This window comes from Heteronotia binoei, chromosome 9 (genome assembly GCF_032191835.1).
Source record: "Heteronotia binoei isolate CCM8104 ecotype False Entrance Well chromosome 9, APGP_CSIRO_Hbin_v1, whole genome shotgun sequence".
Lineage (NCBI taxonomy): Eukaryota > Metazoa > Chordata > Lepidosauria > Squamata > Gekkonidae > Heteronotia > Heteronotia binoei.
The window spans coordinates 48,507,559-48,529,329 of record NC_083231.1 but is presented as its reverse complement, the minus strand read 5'-3'; the positions used below and the strand labels follow the sequence as shown (position 1 = coordinate 48,529,329).

The following is a 21,771-nucleotide window of genomic DNA, read 5'->3' as shown; positions in this document are numbered from 1 at the left end:
GCCAGTTCGTATGTAAGTGTTCATTATTTGTTGAGTTAAATAGCATTAGTCACCACAGATCCATTGATGCAAATAGAAATGGGCTATAATCCAAACACTTAAGGTAGAAAAGTTCACACATCAAGTGTAAATTATCAAATACTGAGACATCAAGGGATGAATATACATGTGTTAATCATTTATAACATCTGGTGCGCCTCTGAGACTCAGATGCTGGGAATTAAAAACAGTTGGGAAAAATCTCCAGCATCCCCTGCTTTTAAATTTCATTTAAGCCACTGTTGGATAATACAGTACTGAGCTAAATGGATCATTTCTTTCAGTGGTCATGACATTTTATTCTGTGCTTGGTAATCGGTAGTGTGTGCTGTTTCTGCTGATGGTCTGGATGCTAATATATTCCTTCTGCATCCTTCACCTCCCCCCCACCCCCCAGCCTGGTGAACTCAAAGATTGGTTTGTTGGCCGAAATAATGCACTAGGAATAGACCTGAACAGAAATTTTCCTGACCTGGACCGAATAGTCTATGTGTATGAAAAAGAGGGTGGCCCAAATAATCACTTACTGAAAAACCTGAAGAAAGCTGTGGATCAAAACTCCAAGGTAAGGAAACATGTGCTTCCATCAGCATTTGATGCCTGTGCCTCATTCAGTTGATGTTTTCGGGTGTTAGTTATCCATGCACATCTCCCCTCCCCTTTGGCCTCATCCTTCTTTCAGCCCTCTCTTGTCACCATGACATCAACTCTAAAGGGGAGGGTTTTTTCCCATCACCTAGGTTCTCCTCCTGTTGCCGACCCTTGTTCTGTGCAGTCTGCAGGAGCCAGCTCCTTGCCAGCTATTGCCCTGTCCCTTAAAAGAGTGTGCAGCAAGGTATGTACACTCCATCAGGGCTTCCAGCTTCACATGAGACCTCCCTCTCTTGCAAGTCTTTGGATTCTTTCCCATCATTGCTGCAACTGCTTAGTTGAGGAGGCATCAGTGCCTCAGAGCTAGGCATGCTGAAACACCAGCTGGTTCAGATTGTGTCCTGATTGTGAGATATAATAGACCAGTCACCATCCAGCAGTTCCCAGTCCATTCATGACTGTTCTAAGAGTTGCTGTGCAACTTCCCAGCAGCACAGTATAGTACAATCAGCTTTTGCAGGTGCAAATTGTCACACAGTCTGAGGAAGCTCATCCTCCATTGTGCACCACTCCACCCCACAATCAAAACACTGAAGCCTATGAAGCACTAGTAAATAAACACTGTCTAAAAAGATTCCTACCCCTCCCTGTTCCATATGGATTCCTTTGAGACTGTAATGGCTGCTAGTCTGTGTCTCTCTGCATTTCACACATGCATGATTTCTCGGAGCACTATAGGACCCACAGCTTCCTCCCATGTGTTTGTTTTTCACATCTTTAAATGTTCCACAGCTGGAGCAAGCTACAAAATAACCAGTGCCCTCCAGATGAAAGGGCCACATCTGTACATAAAAGCTCAGGGGAATGAGAGCACTTTCACTACAATCACAGCTTCAGCCAGAGTCAGCCTGCTAGTATTTTGTCAGCCCAAAAAACAGGACTTTAACATTAATCTCCCAAAGAGATTTCTCTCCAGATGGCTTGTGCTATTCCAGCATGGTAGCCTTAATATCAGCTGCCACCTGGATGTTCTGTAACCAGGGATGATACTCTGCAAATAATAGCAGCAAACCCAAGCCGCCCACTTAAAATGCGGGTTATGTCATATTTATTAACATTGATTATTCTTATTGTATTTGTATCTACATTTGTTGTATAAATAGAAAAACTCTTAATGTCAAACCTCATACACCCCCCACCTCAATTTCTCTTGCAGGAAAATTTTTGTTTCCTCTCTTCTGGGTATTTTTTTTTAACTTCCATGCTACTTCTAGTTTCCTTTCCCCCCCCTTTCTTCCTTTTTCTATTTGTTTGTTTATTTCCCCCTCTTCTTTTTTCTGTTTATCAGTAGTCAGTGGTAGAAAGACAGGTGCCTAAGCTATCTTCCCAAAGGACATTTCCCTTGAAAAAAAAAAAAAAAACCCTAAAATTTAACAAGACCATCCAATGCACTCAGTTATTCAGACTGTTAACAGCTGAGCAGTGGAGTGGCAAGTGGTTTGAGAACTGTTGGCAGAATTCAGGAAATAGTCAAATCCACGCTTTGGAGTTTGCTGCCAATGACTTTTACTCAGGGGTCTTCTTGTAGAAAAAGCCCAACAGGAACTCATTTGCATATTAGGCTGCACCCCCTGATGTCACCATTGTTTCACACAGGGTTTCTTTGTAGAAAAAACCCAGCAGGAACTCATTTGCATGTTGGACCACACCCCCTGATGCCAAGCCAGCCCAAACTGTGTTCCTGCTCACAAAAAGCCCTGCTTTTACGGCAACAGGTTTTTGCAAAAGACAATAACTGACAGCAGGACACTAATACAACAGAAAGGCCTTCAGAGTACAAGCATTAACAGATGCTAACACACAGCAGAGAGACAATATGGAGGCTGAACTGCAAGAGAAAAAATTCAGCAAACCCTGAACGCTAGAGAATGCGCTACAGGTCCCTCTAGGGTACAACTGGACTAAACTACTCTTTCAGCCATATTTACCTTAACTAGACTTTTAGCAGGCTATCATTTCTCCAACAAGAACTGCTTGTAGTATTTTGCTTAAACAATTCCCATTCAAATTCCTATAAAAACACAGAATGAGCTCCACTGATCCACTGTACAGAGGATCAGTGAAAGGAGGACCCATTCTCATTCTGCTCTAAACAAAGCCAAAGTCTACTTTAGTATTATCACAATAATTTGACTTTGGAACACTGTTGACAAATGCATTGAAATGCTCTTTTTCTTTTTGCAGCTTGCATCAGAAACTAAAGGTGTGATTCACTGGATTATGGATATCCCCTTTGTACTGTCAGCCAACCTCCATGGTGGAGACCTTGTAGCAAACTACCCCTATGATGAGACTCGTACTGGTATGTTCTGTGTACAAGTGCAATCCTATCAAAAATCCTATACCTCAGGGGTGGCCAATGGTAGCTCTCCAGATGTTTTTTGCCTACAACTCCCATCAGCCCCGAGCCATTGGTCATGCTGACTGGGGCTGATGGGAGTTGTAGGCAAAAAACATCTGGAGAGCTACCGTTGGCCACCCCTGCTATACCTCACATGTATACCCATCGGTTTGGAGCTGTAGAAAATTTCATTCCTTAATTCTGTATTAGTATGCGAAAGCTGCTGTCAGATGTTGTGTCTGCTTGTGATGAGAATGAGCCTCCAAAGAGCTTGGATTCCCACACACCACTCCCACTATCCTTCTTTCCTCACTCACAAAGTGATGAGGAAAGACTTTCTGCATTGATTCAAACTACAGCCATGACATAGTCACGATACATACATTGGGAAATTGTGAGAGTAGTCTATTGTGCCTCCTTGATGGGAGGCAAGAAGCACATGATTTTTCACAAACTGAATATCATGACAAATGCCACTATGTATAGGGGAGGATGAGGAAGTGCATGAGGCTGTGGACTTTCATGGCTCATTTTTGTCACATATAAACTGGGGCTCATTTCTGACGTCTGACTGGAACCAAAGACTTCAAAAATTATTCCTCTAGAACACCATGACTTTACACTGAGATATTGTCCTCCTCTACCCCAAGTCATTGTATTTTGTTCCTCTTAAGGCAGAGGATGGTGCAGAAGGCTCTTCTGGAAGGGACTAGTCAGGCTATATTGAAGGGGATCTTCAGCAGATAAAGCTTAGGACTGCTGCTGGACTGCCTTGCTTTTTGATGTGCAGGTTGGCATAGTCTTAAAGAGTGCTTTTTAACATGTACATTTGATTGCAAACATTTGTGCCTTCTGCACTCATGCATCTGGAATTGTAAATTGGACTACTGCAATGTTTTCTACAGGGAGAACCCTTGTAGAGATCGTGGTAACTTCAATTAGTGCAATATGCCATAGCCCATTTATTAACTGGCATATGTTGCAACAAGCACATCATGCTGCTTTGGAAATAACTTTACTAACTTCCTATTTGTCTCCAGGCACAGTTTAGGGTGCTGGTTTGTTAGTTTGGCATGGGACTCCATTTACCCAGGGCTGGCCCTGCCACTAGGCAAACTAGGTGATTCTGGGGCACCAAATTGGGCACCCCCATGTGACTCAGTGATGTTATCAGGGTGCGGGGGGGGGCAGCACCAGAAGTTAGTTTTGCCTAGGTGCCAGATAGTCTAGGGCCAGCCCTGCATATACTTGAAGGACTGCCTTTCCCTCCAAATAGCTGCACACTTGCACAGGTCCAAACACCTTCTCGTGTCTGTGCATGACAGATGCAAAGCTCCTCAGCTAAGCCAGGAACATTTCCAGCTTTAGCACCTCTTCTTCCTCAGGAGATTTGAGGGACATCTTCCTCCCTAGCTTTTCAGAAGCAGGGTAAATCAGTTGTTTTTCCAGGGAAGTATTCCTTTTTATTTTTAGCAGTAAAGTTAGCAATCTGTGGCTTGAGAGAAGCAGGCTGTACTTTTGTCTTGCTATTTTTATATAATTTTATTTTAATGTGCTGATTGGTAGCTTCCTTGAGCATCTGAGAATGCTAAATATACATTTTCATATACATAAATGAATAGTAAGCTATGGAGCAGTGCAGAGAGGAGAGAATATGACACATCTGAATGTGACAGAAATAATAAATGGAGCAACTGTGGTACAGTTCTGCAAATAATTCTATCATACATACCATTGAAGTAAATGGTACTGAAGTAATCTCGTGATGTGAAGCATTGTAGTCATGATATAATACAATACATGTGGAAAACAGACTATATGCCGATTTCTACTCCATCGTTATTGCCTGCTTGAAGTACAATGCACTATATCTTTAAAACTTTAAAGATAGTATTTTAGATACAGTAAATAGTGCAAGATAGTACTTTAAACTTTCTATGAAGGTCTTTGTATACATTGGTGCTAGAAGGTGGCACTAGGGGAGATGGTGTCCACCAGATACTTCTCAGTTTGTGAGGTCCCTCAAGGGGTAATCCTCTCTCCAGTGTTGTTTAACATCTATATGTTAACCCCTCACCCAGCTGGTGTGGCGTTTGGGGCTGGGGTGTCATTCATATGCTGATGACAGCCAGCTGAATCTGTTGATGGGCAACGGCCCCACAAAATCTGGCCAAGAGATGGAGGTAATGGAGAGCTGGTTGATGAAGAGCTGGTTGAAACTAATTCCAGCTAAGACAGCTTTTGTAACTGGTTGGGTGGGATTCAGAATTTGGGAGCCAGCTTCCTACTCTTTGATACCAGTGCAAACTGTCAGGAGTTGGGGCTTGGTTCTGGATGTCTCCTTATCAATGGAAGTCCAGAACATGAATGTAGTTAAACTGGTGTTTTTCCAGCTGTGCCAGGCAAAGCAACTGGTCCTCTTCTTGTCTCGCCCTGACCTGGCCACAGTAATCCATGCAACAGCGCTTGTCCTGATGGGAACATCAGGGATGGCACACATTCAGCAACACTGGCTCCCAGTGGACTAACAAGTCAGGTTCAAGATTTTGACCTTGAGTGATCTGGGACCCACATATTTTTGGGACTGCTTCCTCTGATATGTCCCCTGAAGAACTTTACGCTATGCAGGCCCCTCTGTTCAGTGCCTCCTCCGCCAGCCCACCGCCGCCCCCTCCTTTCCATTCCCATTGCAACCCCCCCAGCGCGCCACCTGCCACCTCAGCCTGTGCCTCCTTTGTTGGCTTGCCACCGCCACTACTGCCGCCCGCCCCTCCTTTTCCTTCGCCTCCCCACACATGATCACAGCAGGGCCCAAACATTGCATGCTGTGATTGCTCGCAAATTGATGTTATTAGCGTCATCTGAAATATTTTTAGTTATTTTAGCTCTTGGTATTATTAATTAGTTGCAAGGATTTTGTTGTTGTTCACCACCCTGAGCTCTGTGAACTCAAAGAAGTGTGGCTTGTAAATCAAAGATATAAATGATAAATAAAAAATTTTGTCCTGTAATTTGGAGCAACAGAGAGATCTGCAGTAGAAAGTTTTCAGTTTTTAATGGTGTATTGTTTTGTAACAATGAAGAGATATTGTAAAATGAGAACACATTGTTCCTGTTCAAAAACAGCTGAAATGTGTTTGTCTAAGCCTGATGCACATGGCCCTTTTCATATAAAACTTTTGGCTACTCTGGAAACAGCAACAGATACTGTTTGACATTTTCTAAGTTGTCTTCACAGCACATCCACATCTATTCGGTTTTGTTTTCCTAGGCAGTGCGCATGAATACAGCTCTTGTCCAGATGATGCAATTTTCCAAAGCTTAGCTCGAAGCTATTCATCCTTCAATCCGGCCATGTCTGATCCAAACAGACCACCTTGTCGCCAGAATGATGATGACAGCAGTTTCATAGATGGAACAACCAATGGAGGAGCTTGGTACAGTGTTCCAGGAGGTTTGTATCAAAATATTGTACCAACTCAATTTGTTGTCGAGGATAAATGTTAATTATGATATTGGATTTATATCCCGTCCTCCACTCCGAAGAGTCTCAGAGCGGCTCACAATCTCCTTTACCTTCCTCCCCCACAACAGCCCCCCCCGTGAGGTGGGTGGAGCTGAGAGGGCTCTCACAGCAGCTGCCCTTTCAAGGACAACCTCTGCCAGAGCTATAGCTGACCCAAGGCCATTCCAGCAGCTGCAAGTGGAGGAGTGGGGAATCAAACCCGGTTCTCCCAGATAAGAGTCCGCACACTTAACCATTACACCAAACTGGCTCTCATTATTACCGCTACTATTTCTCTTTAAAAGGTAAAGGTAGTCCCCTGTGCAAACACCAGTCGTTTTCGACTCTGGGGTGATGTTGCTTTCACAACATTTTCACAGCAGACTTTTTATGAGGTGGTTTGCCATTTCCTTCCCCAGTCATCTACACTTCCCCCACCCCACCTCAGCAAGCTGGATGCTCATTTTACCGACCTCGGAAGGATGGAAGGCTGAGTCAACCTCGAGCCAGCTACCTGAACCAGCTTTCGCTGGGATCCAACTCAGGTCATGAGCAGAGGGCTCTGACTGCAGTACTGCAGCTTTACCACTCTGTGCCACAGGGCTTAGCAGTTCTATTATAGTTTGTACTTATAATAGAATTCTCTAATTTTTCTCTACAATTTTTTTATAGAAGCAATACAATCCTTGCCCAGAGGACTTAAGTTATAGGCGGAGCTAAGTGTGATGTAGTGATTAAAGTGTTGGTCGAGGAGTGGGGAGGCCTGGCTTTATTTCCTTCTCATCCATGAAGTTCATTGTGTGACCTTGAGCCAGTCACACACTCTCTGTCTTAACCTACTTCACAGAGTTCTGAAGATAAAATGGAAAGAAAGGCCACAATTAAAATGTGATAGATTTCTTGATTGTGGTCTCCACACTGTTTCTTATTTTTGCCTTCATCTCACAACTTGCACACAAAGGCAGCATCATCACATTTTGACTGAAGAGGAATGTGTCTTCAGAAAGCCCCATCTTTAAAACAAAATGTGAAGTGTGGTTATATGTAGGCAAGAACTTGTTGGCATAAGTGGAAGTTTCTCAGTCTCTCTCAGTCACGCCGTTGTGTATGTGTATGTGTAACATACAAGTGTATACATACAAACACAAAAGCAATTGGTGAAATTGTGGTCCAGTATGATGAAGGCCTTGATCTCTGTGTCCTGTTGTTGTACCTCCATTTCTTCCTGGGGGAACATGTGGAACAGAGTTCTGGAACCTCTTTGCAGAAACAAAATTCTCAAAAAAAATGTTCAAAAGTTCATGAGGGGCACCCATGAGTTTCTCCTTCATTTCCCTCTTGAGAGTTCCAGGCCCTCTTCATCCAAAAAGAAGGCCCTACTTCAGAGTAACTAGTTGGCCGCACTGTGAGATAGTATGCTGGAGCAGATAAACCAGTGGTATGATCCAGCAGGGCTGTTCTTATGCTCTTATAATCAGTGCCATCCTTAACATAAGGTGTACCCAGAATTCTACTAAGGACTATTTAATGAGGCTTGCTCCCAGGAAAAAGTTCTTAGAATTGTACTACATATTATTTGTGTGACTACATATAATTTTAGCAACAGAGTATATAGTAGCTCCATGGGGCAGTGGCAGGGGTTGGGGGGCGGGGAGCTGAAGCTACTTCTCCCTCTGTGCCATGGTCCTGGGCAGAAGAGTATTCAGCCATGCCTTGATGAAGGCCTTGATTTCTGTGTCCTCCCTTTTCAGATCCATCAGCCTTTAAGAGCTCTTGGGTGTGAAAATAAAAATTAAGTAAATGCAGAAGAATTGTGCAGATTTATCCCCCTAGAGGAGGGATGCTCAGACCCCTGCAGGTTGACTTGTGTCTAATTGTAAGTGACAAATAAACCCCAGATTGATTACTGATTGGTTTGAGTATATGCCAAGCCATTCATAAGAATTTGGGGACACATCTGCATCTAGCATAATAGCACATATACACGATTGGCTTTTGTGCATGCATGAGAGAGCAAAGATGCATTGGAGTTGTATCCCCCCCACGTCTGTTTTAACACCAAGAACTTCCTTCCCATTTAGGGCTCCATTTCAGCATATGGCACTTCCCTACACACACACACATCTGAGCATCACTTTGCAGTACCAGTATCTTCTCGTTACCTTAGCAGTTGAAACCTAAATGTCACCCCAAGTGATTTCTTCTGTTTTGATAGCTCCATTTCTGCATAACACCTTTCTAAGCCCACATTCTGTGAAACGTTCTTCTCTAAAATTAGCAGTGGCTAATTGAAGCATTTGCAAAGCTTCTAACTTGGATGGGCGATCAGAAATTCTGTGGTGAGCTGGACAGGATAGAAGAGCCCTCTCCATGTGATACTGGATTTTGTACTGAAATACTGGATTTTATTCATTATGCTACATAATCCACCAGAATGATTTTAAACTGATCCTCATCATTTTTACATGGAGTTACCCCAAACTTACCTTCATATCACATATTGCCGCCAGGTCCATGGTTTGCACCCAGTGATTTGCAGAATAAAAGGCAGCCAAAAAAAAAAAATCCACCTCCTAGGAGCTGGATTCAGAGGATGGTGGAAGACAGGAGGGCCTGGCATGACTTTGTCCATAGGGTTGCAAAGGGTCAGACTTGACTGTGCGACTGAACAACAAAAGGAGCTTACAGTACAGATTTAAACACCAGGAGGGAGAGAGCAGAAACAGGGATAGAATGGATTGAAAGCTGACACAGTAAATGAAAAGGAAAACCTGCATAGGCAGGCAGTGCCCATTGGAAGCACAAAATACAGTATCTAATCCAGTGTAAGAAAGTACTCCACTCCTGAATCTAGGACAGAGAAGAATGCTTTCATTTTACCCACCTTCATCCTTCTAGGCTATTTCCTTTGTATAGGGAAGGGGCAAAAACCCTTGAAATCTCTCTGACTCACAGCTGCTTTGAAATGACAGTGAGCCGTAGACTGGTATGGCCGAGTCTAGTCCTCAGTTTAGCATTGCACCCTGACTGAATTTGGAGCTCTCACCTTGCCTGCCTCCCAGGAAGCAACAGAGGTGTGATTATCCCCCCCCCCCCCATTTTCTCTTTGCTTTGTTCTTTGCACTGCTTATGTGGTCAGGCAAATTCCCTGAGCATGCTCATTAAGCAAGTTTGCCAGAAACCTTTGTGAACTTAAAAGGAGCCATGAAATACAAAGACTACACTTTTCCTCCCTTCCTGAAATTGTCTTCATTTTTTCTTAGTCCCTCTCCTGTCACCATTTTGGCTGCTCTGCCTGTTAATTTTGACTGGAGAGCAAGCAAATAATAAGGTTCATAGCAAAAAGCTACTGTGCAGCGACTAACCAGTTTGTGAGGCATTTGCAGTGTTTGCCAGGCCAGCAAATAATCCCATGATTGGCTCACCATAGTCGCTTTCTATTGAATGACATGAATGTGTCTGATGAACTCATTTGCAGTGAAGATTGGGACATCCCTAGCCTACAGTGATTTTTTTCCATGTTAAAATAATTGTTTAAAAACAGTTAGTTTCAATTATGCTACCTGGTCCCACAAATTATTCGTTCGTTCGTTCGTTCGTTCGTCCGTCCGTCCGTTCGTTCGTTTATTCATTGTTTGTTTGGATTTTTATCCCACCCTTCCCAGCACTAGCAAATTATTGCTAATGTAAGTGGTCTGCTTATAGGCATCCTGTGATCTGTGAACAGTCCACTCATATGTGACCAAACCTTGAGCCCGTAAGGGGAGGGCGGGATACAAATCTAATGAAATAGATAAATAAATAAAAATAAATAAAATGACCATTTTATTTCATTGGCAGTAACCCTCACTTCCAAGGTAACATTTCTGAAAAATATTCTGGCTGAAATGTATGTACAGTTTTGACATCACTGGCAAATCTATTTAGGTATGTGGTTTGATTGAACATATGAACATATATGAACATATGAAGCTACCTTATACTGAATCAGACCCTCGGTCCATCAAAGTCAGTATTGTATACTCACACTGGCAGCAGCTCTCCAGGGTCTCAAGCTGAGATTTTTCATGCCTATTTGCCTGGATCTTTTTTAGTTGGAGATGCAAAGGATTGAACCTGGGACCTGCTGCTTACCAAGCAGATGCTCTACCATTGAGCCACTGTCCCTCCCTGATTCTTGAACTTTGCCCATCTTCTTTCCTCCCCATTCTCCATAACAGCTGTATCAGGAGGCCTGGACCCAAAGCATCAAGTAGGGATTCTGTGTTGTGTTTGGTGATATTCTTATCTAGTCCTGGGAAATACATGCCCTGAGTGTGGCATTCACTTTTGATTCAGTAGGGGATGCGTTCACAGAAGCCTGCTTCCACTCACTCATCACCCTCTTTTTATTGGAGAGCATATGTTATTCATTGGACTCTGGATTCATAACGTCTTAAACATGTGCAACTAGTAATTGTTCTGTCAAATGCATTTCAGTGTTATGCTGTCACCATCCTTGTCCAGTCTTCTATTTACCCCAGTATTGTATAAGTTGTGTTTTTTGAATTGCACAGTTAGAAAAAATTGTCTGTTTCAAATTATTTCTTGAAGATACACTGGATTTCTTATTATCTTTTATTTGCATGTTTTATTGAAAACATAATAACATGCTTTCTTATTCATCTGGAAAGAATTGAACTATACCTGGAAACTGTTTTTCATTTTTTAAAGCAGGGCTTCTGAAGCCAAATGATCCCATCAGAATATATAGTCCAGATGTAGTATCAGATTTGCTACAGACATTATGCCAAGCTGTGACTGCCAAGAAATTCATTTTATTAAATTGGGCATTTCAATATCTGTAGTTCCAGAAAAATCATACTGGCCTGTGTTTTCTTGTAATATTATGTCTGCTTATTTCAATTAATTGCAGCTGATTATTCCTAGCTCACATTAATGAAAAGTCATGCCCAGGTTTGATGTGAATTTTCTCCTAGGTTACAAGCCCCCAAATCTTACTTTGCTAAAAAAAATTTCACTAAGTTTGTAAAAGTGCTTCGGAGCTTTCATGGTACTTGTGTGTGATGTTATTTATGAAAGATAGAGAATGAAAGAGAAAGTGAATTGGTTTTAGTGTCTGCAACCTTATTAAAGATGCATAACATGCAAAAAGAACCTGCCATGATGAGACATCATGGTAAACAATAGTTATTGGAATGTGGTATTATCTCGGCTGCTTGGCTGTGTGTGTCTGTGCCCTTTGCTTCTCCTGCCTTCATCCTGCTCTTGCACTTTGAGCTTCATTGACATTTGATCAAACTCCTAACATCTGGATGCAAATTAAGATTTGTTCAGGAATGCTCAAACATCTGTCAGTTTGACCTCCTTCTCGTTCAGCAGCAGTGATCAGGCAGCCAATTTATTGACTGGCCATTCACCTATTCAGTGTGTTTCATAGAATCATAGAGTTGGAAGGGATCTCCAGGGTCATCTAGTCCAACCCCCTGCACAATGCAGGAAACCCACAAATACCTATCCCAAATTCACAGGAATTTCATCACTGTCAGATGGCCATCTAGCCTCTGTTTAAAAATCTCCAAGGAAGGAGAGCTCACCACCTCCCAAGGAAGCCTGTTCCACTGAGGAATTGCTCTAATGGTCAGAAAGTTCTTCCTAATGTTGAGCCGGAAACTCTTTTGACTTAATTTCAACCCATTGGTTCTGTCCTACCTTCTGGGGCTACAGAAAACAATTCCACACCCTCCCCTATATGACAACCCTTCAAGTACAAGTTTGTGTGTTTGGAGGAACAGGCTTCTGGCAGCCATCAGAAACTGACTCCCAGCTGATGCAGTGAACTGGCTTCTGATCTACTGATGGGGAAATTTTACTCTGAACCCAGCAACATTCAGGAAGGGGTAATCAGAAACTGAATCCCAGATGATCATCTGGAAGTTGGATTCTTCTGATCTCCCATCCTGGAAAATTTGCTTCCAGACTTGCTGAAATGCAGCAAATTATGTGTTTGTATGTCTGGGAAGCCCAGCTGATTTTCCTTGTGTTTGTCTTGAGCTGTGGAGAAAAGGAGAGAAACCAGCTCTTTCTTCTCTTCATTTAGCAATAGAGATTAAATCCATTGCATCTGTCCCCACCCAGCTGGGGGAGGAGAACAAGCTATTATGTTTCCTTTTCCAATGCAGACATTTTAAACATTGGTCGTTTTCGCACTCACCTCCAGCCGGCGCGACCCCCCTCTTCACCGCGCAGGATCTGTGCGGATTTCGCACTAAATGCCGCAGAGCAGCCTTTTGCGCTGGAAACTCCCGGCGCAAAAGCCGCTCAAATGTAAATCACCAAATCCCCACTTGAATAGGAAGATAGAGAAACAAGCACTATCTCTGGCTTTTGTAACACAGAGATCAATAGCATTACTTTTGTCCTTGTCCAGGAAGAGTGGGAAAAGTAACCATCTTTTTCTCCTCTTCCTTTTCCAACTTCACTGAGTAGTTATCTTGCTGTTGTGGTTAGGTCAGAATCCAATTTGCTGCGGTGAGGCAGCTTCTGTCCAACAGACAGCTGCAACTTTAGGTTTCTGCAGCTGTCTGAGTTGCTTGATGCAATCAAAAAGTATCCCTGATTTGCTAATGGTCTGTCCATGAGTGTTGAACCAGATAAGTTTATCTGTAGAACAGGCTGACTGAAAAAAAAATTGTGGCATCCCTATATTTGCCCCCCCTCCACATCCTCACCAGGTGGTAGGATTATTTATTGGGATTCTACCAGGATTTCTAGTTCCTGTTTATATGAAGTAAGCAAACCCCAGTTTAGCAAGTCACTTCTGTTTAGACATCACAGCAAATAAGAGTTTGGTCAAACTAGGAAATGTTTGTTTAAGATCTACATACTAGGGGAGGAGGGAGGGAAGTGCCTAAACATAACAAACAAGATATGATAGTGCTCAGTGCTGATATACCTCTGTTTAAATACAATTTGTCATGACATCTAAACACAACCATAATGTTTCATGAAACACTTGCTCTCATCTATAGAATACAATGCCTGAGTTTCTTAAAGATTTTTATTCTTGCAGGTATGCAGGACTTCAATTACCTTAGCAGCAATTGCTTTGAAATCACTGTGGAACTCAGCTGTGAAAAATTCCCTCCTGAAGAAACTCTGAAGAGCTACTGGGAGAACAATAAGAATGCACTTATCAATTACATTGAGCAGGTAAAATGAAATGATTTTCACCCCCCGTATGAAGGGTCAGCAATTTAATGGGAAAATAATGGGGGGAACCAGGTGACAGGATTTTCCTATCATTTCCCATATTCAAACATTCTTCTGTTCAGCTGCATCTTTGAGTTCAGATTTGCATTTTATCGCACATTGATCTACTTTCAAAGACAAGTTTCTTGAAAACATGATTACATATTTAACCTTTACATGAAGTTTAGCTGAAAGAATATGACAAGGGAGTTTCACAATTTTCCCTCAGGAGTACAAGCTATAGTTGGATAAAATGGTAATTCAGACCCTTAACAGTCCCTATCTGATTACTTGCAGGTGTATTCAAAGAGGCTGTGGTGGGTTTCTGACTGGTAGGTGATGTGAAACAGCACCTTTATTTGGGTTCTGAACCGGCAGCTACATAAATGCATAGAGTTACCGTGTGACTCCTAATAATTGACAAGCACGCCAAGTGGCAGTCCCCTACAATTATACAAGCAAGCAGGGCTTTTTTTTGGTAGCAGGAACTCATTTGCATATTAGTCCACACACCCCTGATGTAGCCAATCCTCCTGGAGCTTACAGTAGGCACTGTACTAAGAGCCCTGTAAGCTGTTTGAGGATTGGCTACATCAAAGGGATGTGGCCTAATATGCAAAGGAGTTGCTGCTGCAAAAAAAGCCCTGCAAGCAAGGGCTTTCAGGATTCTATACAAGACCTTTATCTTTAATTGGCTAACTGAAGCTTAAGTGTACCCTCGTTATTTTTGTATGCTCCGTTGTATGATTCCAGCAGGAAACAAAAAAGAATATATTCATAAGGTCCTTTCTAATAACAAGTAGTTTTTAGACTTTCTCCCTATATCTGCCTATAACGATATTTTGGTAAAATGCAAAGGTTTTAAAGTGTAATTTATTTAACTGAATCATGTAAAAGACAACTAATAGAAACTAAAAATCCTTGAGTAGGTGGCATTCCTACTTAAGCATAATGTCAAATGGTTTCTCTCTATCTTGTGCATGCAATGTTAGCAAAAATGATGCACTGTGATGATAAGAAAATATTGCTGGTAAATTATTGTTCATTGATGAGAATGGTCAATGATATGGGTGTATTTTCCTTTAGAACACATTTATTTATTTATTTATTATGAATTCATCTTCTTTGGGGCTGGTGAAGCAGAACCTTTTAATACACAGGCTCCCAAGCTGGTTCAGTTGCTGGTTCAGATCCCAAATAAGCCATTAACTAAATCTGATGGCCTTAGTCAGGTCACTGTCTCTCTGGCAGTCTTTATATGAGGATAGTACTAGCCTACCTTACAGGATTCTAAGGATTCATGAGCCAATATAGGCAAATGTAAAATAAAACTATAATAATTGTTTTTCAGATACATCGAGGGATAAAGGGTTTTGTTAGAGATCTTCAGGGCAATCCCATTGCTAATGCTACCGTTTCTGTAGAAGGAATAAATCATGATATTACATCAGGTAACACAATATATTTTCAGATATGAAGACATTATTTGTTAAATGGAATAAGGATAGTTTGGCTTCTACCAGCTGGATACATTCTACACTGGCTATTCATGGTTTAGGTAAAGCTGTTGAATCAGAAAGGATCCTAGCCAGGGTTGAGGATTCAATAGTCCCCTGTGAAATCAGCCTTCCCATTCTGTGTGCAAGCCTTAGGCCTGATCCTTCAGTGACTTAGTTGGGCCTGATCCTGTAAATGTGGGAGAAGCCACTTTGTTTGATGGTAATAACATGGGACCACAAGCTGAGCACTTTTATTCCACCCAGGACTAGTTCCACTCAGACTTGTTGTCTTTGGCTATCTTGCAAGAGGCTTCCAGTTTGAGTCCTAGCTTTATATAATCAAAAGATGACTGACCTAAATTTGAGCCTTCTATTGGAGTTGTTTTTAGGGTGAGTTGCTCTTCTAGGGTGTATGGATGCAGGAGCTCCTGTTTGTGGAGATGTATGTGGCAGCATTAGGCGTCTTCTGAGCCCCCAGACTTTTCTTAGAAGAAGAAATTCTCATGGGCTCCTCTTTGCCCCTTGAAATGGAAGGGCCCTGACATTTTAAGAAATGTCCCCAAAGTGGAGCTTCTTGTCATCCAGTGAAGTTTTCTTGAAATAATAAAGCTACAGCTGTGTGTATATATATATACACACACACACACACAGAGAATAGTATGTTTTAAATGCATTAGTGATCATTTTCAATACATTTTATGAAAGGGGCTTTCTTTGGGTGGAACCTAATGTATGAAGTCACATTCTTATGATCTTATGAAAAATACTATTGTTTGTCTACTGTAACTCCAACAAAATAACTCTGTTGTGCATGTTGTGTACCTACCTTTTCCACTATTTACAAAGTTCTGTGTGAATTAGGTTGTTGGTGCTAGGAAAATCCAGTGTATACTCTACTGATCATGTGTACAAAGCCTTCCTTGGTTTGGACTACAATGGAGGCATTGCCTGAGTATATATGTTAAATCATTTCCATGCTATTTTATATTAGGTTGGACTTATTGGGCACCCTTCCCTGCAAGCAGAGCTTAGGGTAGCCTACAACAAAAGAAATACAATAATTAATTTAAATTAAAACCAGCACTAAAACCCTAAAAGCATCAGTAATGAAACATATACTTCCAGATGGCAGGAAAACCTCCTGGGGGAGGGTTACAGAGGGGAAGGTAAGAGAGTGCCAGATGTAGTGCTGTTCCGTTGCTGCCCATTATCATTACTAATATTTTATTAGCTCCAAGACAACTATCATTTAGCATTCTTCTTCACACCATGGAAATCATTATTTTATGACTTAGCAATCAGTGAGTCTGCAGCGGTTTTAAAAGCAGTTAACTGTATGCAATTTTACAAATAAGATGCCCCATCCATTTTTTAAAAATTTACTTTAGGATACTTTCCCCAAACTAGATCCAATAATTCTTTATTATTGGGGCATTCCATAGAGAGGCTTTTACGAAGTAGCCACTGTTAATTTCAGTACTTCTTATTAATAACAGAAAAGTCCTACTGTAAATGGCTTTAACAGTGCAGAATAAATTTTAAAATAATCAAAATGCATGAGAAAAATAATTCTGGCTCATTTGTAGCACATCATTATTATGTTTGGGGGGATATTCACACGTTGCCTTTCTTTCTCAGCCAAGGATGGTGATTACTGGAGATTGCTTGCACCTGGAAATTATAAAGTGACAGTCTCAGCACCAGGCTATTTAGCAATAACTAAAAAAGTTGCTGTTCCCTTCAGTCCTGCGATTAGAGTAAGTGTTGATTGATCTGCATTATTTGACCATAAACATCCATAGCTTTGTATTAGTGGTTAGATATGATGTAATGTGGTATTGCCTCGAAAAGTTCACTAGCTCTATGCAGCGCTGGCACTAGGGTATCCCGCTGTTCCTGCTGTCCCAGGCAATGTGCCCCTCACCCCCTGTGGGCAAAGCACTCCCCCCCCACACACCTGATCTCCCCCCATAAGCACCTAGCCAGCTTTACCGCAGCTGCCTTATCAGCTGGAGCTCCAGACATATGCATGTCCAGACGTGTGCCCCCACCTCCACTTCTACTGCCTCCTCCCTTCTGCACTATTTAAAATGCACAAGAGGGTGCTGAAAAAGCAGGAAGGGCAGCAGTTCTCCCTTCCTCGCTCACTTTCTCGTTCCCCACCCCTGGGAGGGGGGCATCCAATTTGGTGCCCCCCAGGGCCATACCCATAGGTGACCACCTACAGTCACCTAATGGATGTGCCAGCCCTGGATCTGTCATGATTCAATATGAACCACTACTGCCTTCCCTGTATTCTGCTCTCAAGGCTAGATGCCAGGAGGAGACTATGGATTGGATCCAGACTAACTGAGCATTTTCTGCTGTTTTCCCCTTTCTGCTGCAGATGCCCCTCATGTAATCTGTCAGGGTCCCCTCATCTCCCAGGAGCAGCATTTTGTGGAGACCAGTGAGCTGCACTGGGAGACAGGAAAACTCCATTCTACCATTACACAATTGAATCTGGGCCCAGCCCTCTGAGAGCAGCTCCTGAAGACCATGCTGCATTCTATAGTTTGAATGGGTAGCTGCTCTGGACTGGCATAGGACAACTAGATTTGAGTCCAGTAGCACCTTAGAGTCTAATTAGGTTTGGGGAGTATAAGCTTTTGAAAGTCAAAGCTCCCTTCTGGTATCTGACAAAGGGAGCTTTGAATTTTGAAAGCTTATACCCCCAAAATCTTGTTATCTCTAAATCTAGCTCTGCTGCAGAACTAGACTCGAATCTAGCTCTGTTGTGTTCTCTGTACCTCATAAGATGTAAGCTATCTTGATTCCTTGAGATTATGGAAAGAAACCTAGTTAAAGATGTTTTCAGTGGGTCACTGTTTTTCTAACAAAGGAGCTGAAGAGAATTTCATTGTGTTGGCCACTAAAATTCAGTGAGATTTGATAAATCCCATAGGGGAAACTTTTAACATAATAAAGAAAAACATCCCACTGGATAGACTGAAAATCCCTTCTATTGTCTTGGTCATTCATGTCCTAAATTTCAAGATGCCATTTGAACTCATGGTGTGTGTGCTATGTAGTGTGCACAGAAGTCTTTTTTGTTTGTTTATTTAAAATATTTAAATACCTACTTTTTCCACTATTGTTTCTTTTGCCTAGGTTGACTTTGACCTGGAATCTTTGTCTGAAAGAAAAGAAGAGGAAAAGGAAGAGTTAATGGAATGGTGGAAGATGATGTCAGAAACTCTGAATTTTTAAGCAGAAGTGCTGAATTTATAGCTTTTAATCTACTATGTGTTGACTAAGTATAATGTACTGTGCAAAGTCCCTATATTTTAGATTTTGAGTAGCTTGCAATATTTTCATTTTTGAGTATTTTTTTTTTAAAAAACTCAATAATTTGCTCTTTGTAAAAACATATTGCTGGGTATTTTCATGCCATCATCTCCTATCCCATATGTTCAGTGTGGGGGAAAGATACCTGTTTGAATGTTTCATCCTGCTTACTCAAACAAGTTTATGTTTATTTCATTTACAAATCCTGAATGTGTAGATTGTAAGCACATTACAAAACTAATTATAATTAGCAATCACTTGCAGATCTTTCTGCCCATATTTAACAATGCAGGTGAACATTTGTTTCGCAAAATAATGGCACTGAAAACATATGTGATAAGAATATGGTGTTGTAAGTAATGCTTTACTACAATGTAAATTTGTTTTATGTCTTGTGTAAATTAAGAATCATATGTAACTGGCTTCATTTCCTCACACAAGAAATATCTTTTATTGATCTTATATAAAAGTTAACAGGAAATAGTGCAACTTTGCACTTGTTCTATCCAACAATATTCCCAAGCAATTCTCTAACCAGATTAAAACTTCAAGGTAATTAAAGAAGGATCATACTGAGCAATTGTTATTATGAGGTGTGCTATACTTGGCTGTGCTCTATGGTCTTGTTTGTCAGTGGTGTGTGCACTTAAGTAGACAGACTTTGCATGGGAAAGTCTCAGCATCATTTGCATGAGGACCAAAATGTTTATCCAATGGCTACCCAATTGCATCTTTAAAAGTAGACGGCATTCAAAGTGTGCCATATTGTCTGAAAATCCCAGTTCCAAATATGTTCACACAGCAATAAGTTGCACAAATTTCAGAAGGACTTACTTCCAAGCCACACAAGCTAAAATAATAATTCATATGGTGGCGGCACTTACACATAAATGAGTTTGCAGTTGATCAGCTTTGTGCAATTCAGCACCTGCAAGTCACATGGGGGGGGGTAGTTCATGTTCCAATAAACACTGTTCCATGAGGATTATTATGATAGCCATGAATAACAAATCAGTAATGGTAGTGCTTTGTGCATCTTCAATGATATTCTTCCTGTTAGAACACAACAGTCTTTGATTGGGGTGGCAACTAGAGGTAGGCACAAACCACAAAAAAAATCAGTTTGGTTCAAACCACAAATCAAACTATGAACCCTTTTGGCTCACGTATGAACTGGACCTGGTTCATGAGGTTCATGCCCGAAACAGCTGAACCACAAGAGCAGCCTTCTCCCACGGCTGTTTCCAATCTCCCACAGCTGTTTCCAATCTTTTGGCTGCTTTCATGGAAAAGAGAAAGGCTTTTTGCTCCCCCACTAACCAATCAACCTCCACAAACTGCCTTAAAAGTTCATGGAGGTTCGTAGCTGGCCTGCAATTCAAACTCGAGTTTGTGACTCATGAACCAAAATTAATCACAAACGAAGGTTTGTGAGCTGGTTTATGCCCATCCCTACTGGCCATGGAAAAGTACCTTTAGTAAAGCCAGTTGCATTATTTTACTTGCTGGTTGGTACATCAATAAAACATTACGTTGGATTTCAAATCCTGAATTAACTTTTCATGTATAAAAAGACAATCAAAACAAAGGTGAATTTCAGGGTTGTTTTTTTAAAAAATAATAATTTGGAATCAGTCATTTAACTTCCCTTAGCATTAGGCTTTAACAATCTGTGCTTTGGTCATCACTCCACAAATATACAGATCCATATCTCTCCAAAAAAGTAGTTTAAAAGTAAGATGTGTTTTGCACTTGTACTGTGCCACTAAAATTATTGTGCTGAAACAAAGATGAGAATATATGATAAGCACTCTAATATTGATAGGTAAGTAGCATGGATGGTTTCAACTTTGTAAGTCATTGACTCTGCTATATAAATTTTCCCATTTGATTCTCAGCGAGAAAGTACAATTATATAGCGTAATGGATGTCATGCATCCAGTTTGGCTGCACAGTAAATTGCTGTTGCAAATGTAGTGTTGACATTTCATCCCACAGTCTCAGAGTGGATTTGCAGTTCAGCTTTATCTTACTTTCACATAGGTGTGATGAAGTAGAACTGTTTTGGGGTTGGTATTTTTGTTTTCCTCAGTGCATACTTTATACTATGTGTATTAAGAAAGTTTAAATCAATTAACCACTTCATTATCAGAGACCATGTACCATAGCAAGGGATCATAGTTCAACACTAGAGTCCATGTTTTGCATGCAGAAGGTATCAGCTTTGAATTTTGAAATCATCATTTAAAAGAATCTCAAGTAGCTGGGCTGGGAAAGACTTCTTATGATCCTGAAGAGGCACTGCCACTCAAAACAGTTAGTGCTGTGCTAGATGAACAGATGGCCTGATTCAGGATATGGTGGCTTCATGTAGTGAAATGTTCTACTGGATGAAGAACCACTGAAAAAGAATTCAGTCTAGTTACATTATTAAAGTGAGCCATAATATTAAAAAGTTTATGGTGCAAGGAATTCAATATAGAGTCATTTGGTTCAAGAAACGTACTGTACCATTATTCAATAAATATGGTATTTTAAAAAAGTAAAACGAGTGACTAATTTGCCATTTAAAGAATACTTGACTGGACTAAAAGATGTTGCCTCCTTCTCTTCATGGTCTCAAGGAGCCTGTTTTGTTATACTGCTTTAACATCATATCCATATTATGATGAATAGACATGCTTAGTACTATGTATTTTTTTTGTATTGCTAATGTTGAAGTGCAAACGGATAGCTTAATGTTATGTAATTTTCAGGATTACTTATTATTTTACTGTATTTTTAAATGTCTGAGTCTGAGTGAACTACATAGAGAAAGCTAATGAAATATTCTAATGGGATACACGTGCTATCAAATCAAGCACTCTAACAAGCATCTTTGTTGGCAGGTAAGTTTACTGTATATTAAAGAATCTGACAGTGGGTAAGAATTTGCATTGCCAAAAATTCATTGTGACGACTAACCCTATAAGAAAATCATGTGCCAGTCAGACCAAAGGACAAGTTGACAACTTCATATTGCTACTCAAGAAAAAAAGATATTTGAATTCCAGAAACTGACACTTCTCCCCAACATCTCAGCTCAGCATGCCACCACAAACAAAGAAGTAAACTTGTTAAGACTGTAATGGGCAATTATTTTGTATATAAGAGTTAAG

The 21,771-nt window shown here is 41.0% G+C and overlaps 2 protein-coding genes across 3 annotated transcripts in view; one reads left to right on the top strand and one right to left on the bottom strand.

Annotated features, from left to right (window-relative positions):
• Positions 1-19,189, top strand: part of CPE (carboxypeptidase E) — a 101,344-nt gene extending 82,155 nt beyond the window's left edge. Inside the window, exons 3-9 of one of the 2 annotated variants that reach the window (XM_060246558.1) lie at positions 437-604; positions 2,875-2,996; positions 6,307-6,485; positions 13,609-13,748; positions 15,139-15,238; positions 16,925-17,043; positions 18,437-19,189. In XM_060246558.1, coding sequence (XP_060102541.1) covers positions 437-604; positions 2,875-2,996; positions 6,307-6,485; positions 13,609-13,748; positions 15,139-15,238; positions 16,925-17,043; positions 18,437-18,535 — 927 coding nt within the window. In that variant the 3' untranslated portion in view covers positions 18,536-19,189. Of the gene's footprint in view, positions 1-436; positions 605-2,874; positions 2,997-6,302; positions 6,486-13,608; positions 13,749-15,138; positions 15,239-16,924; positions 17,044-18,436 lie in introns of both variants that reach the window. The other variant, XM_060246557.1, reaches the window with a different exon arrangement.
• The window catches only part of TMEM192 (transmembrane protein 192), a 488,151-nt gene that overhangs the window by 224,492 nt on the left and 241,888 nt on the right, over positions 1-21,771 (bottom strand). The window lies entirely within an intron of this gene.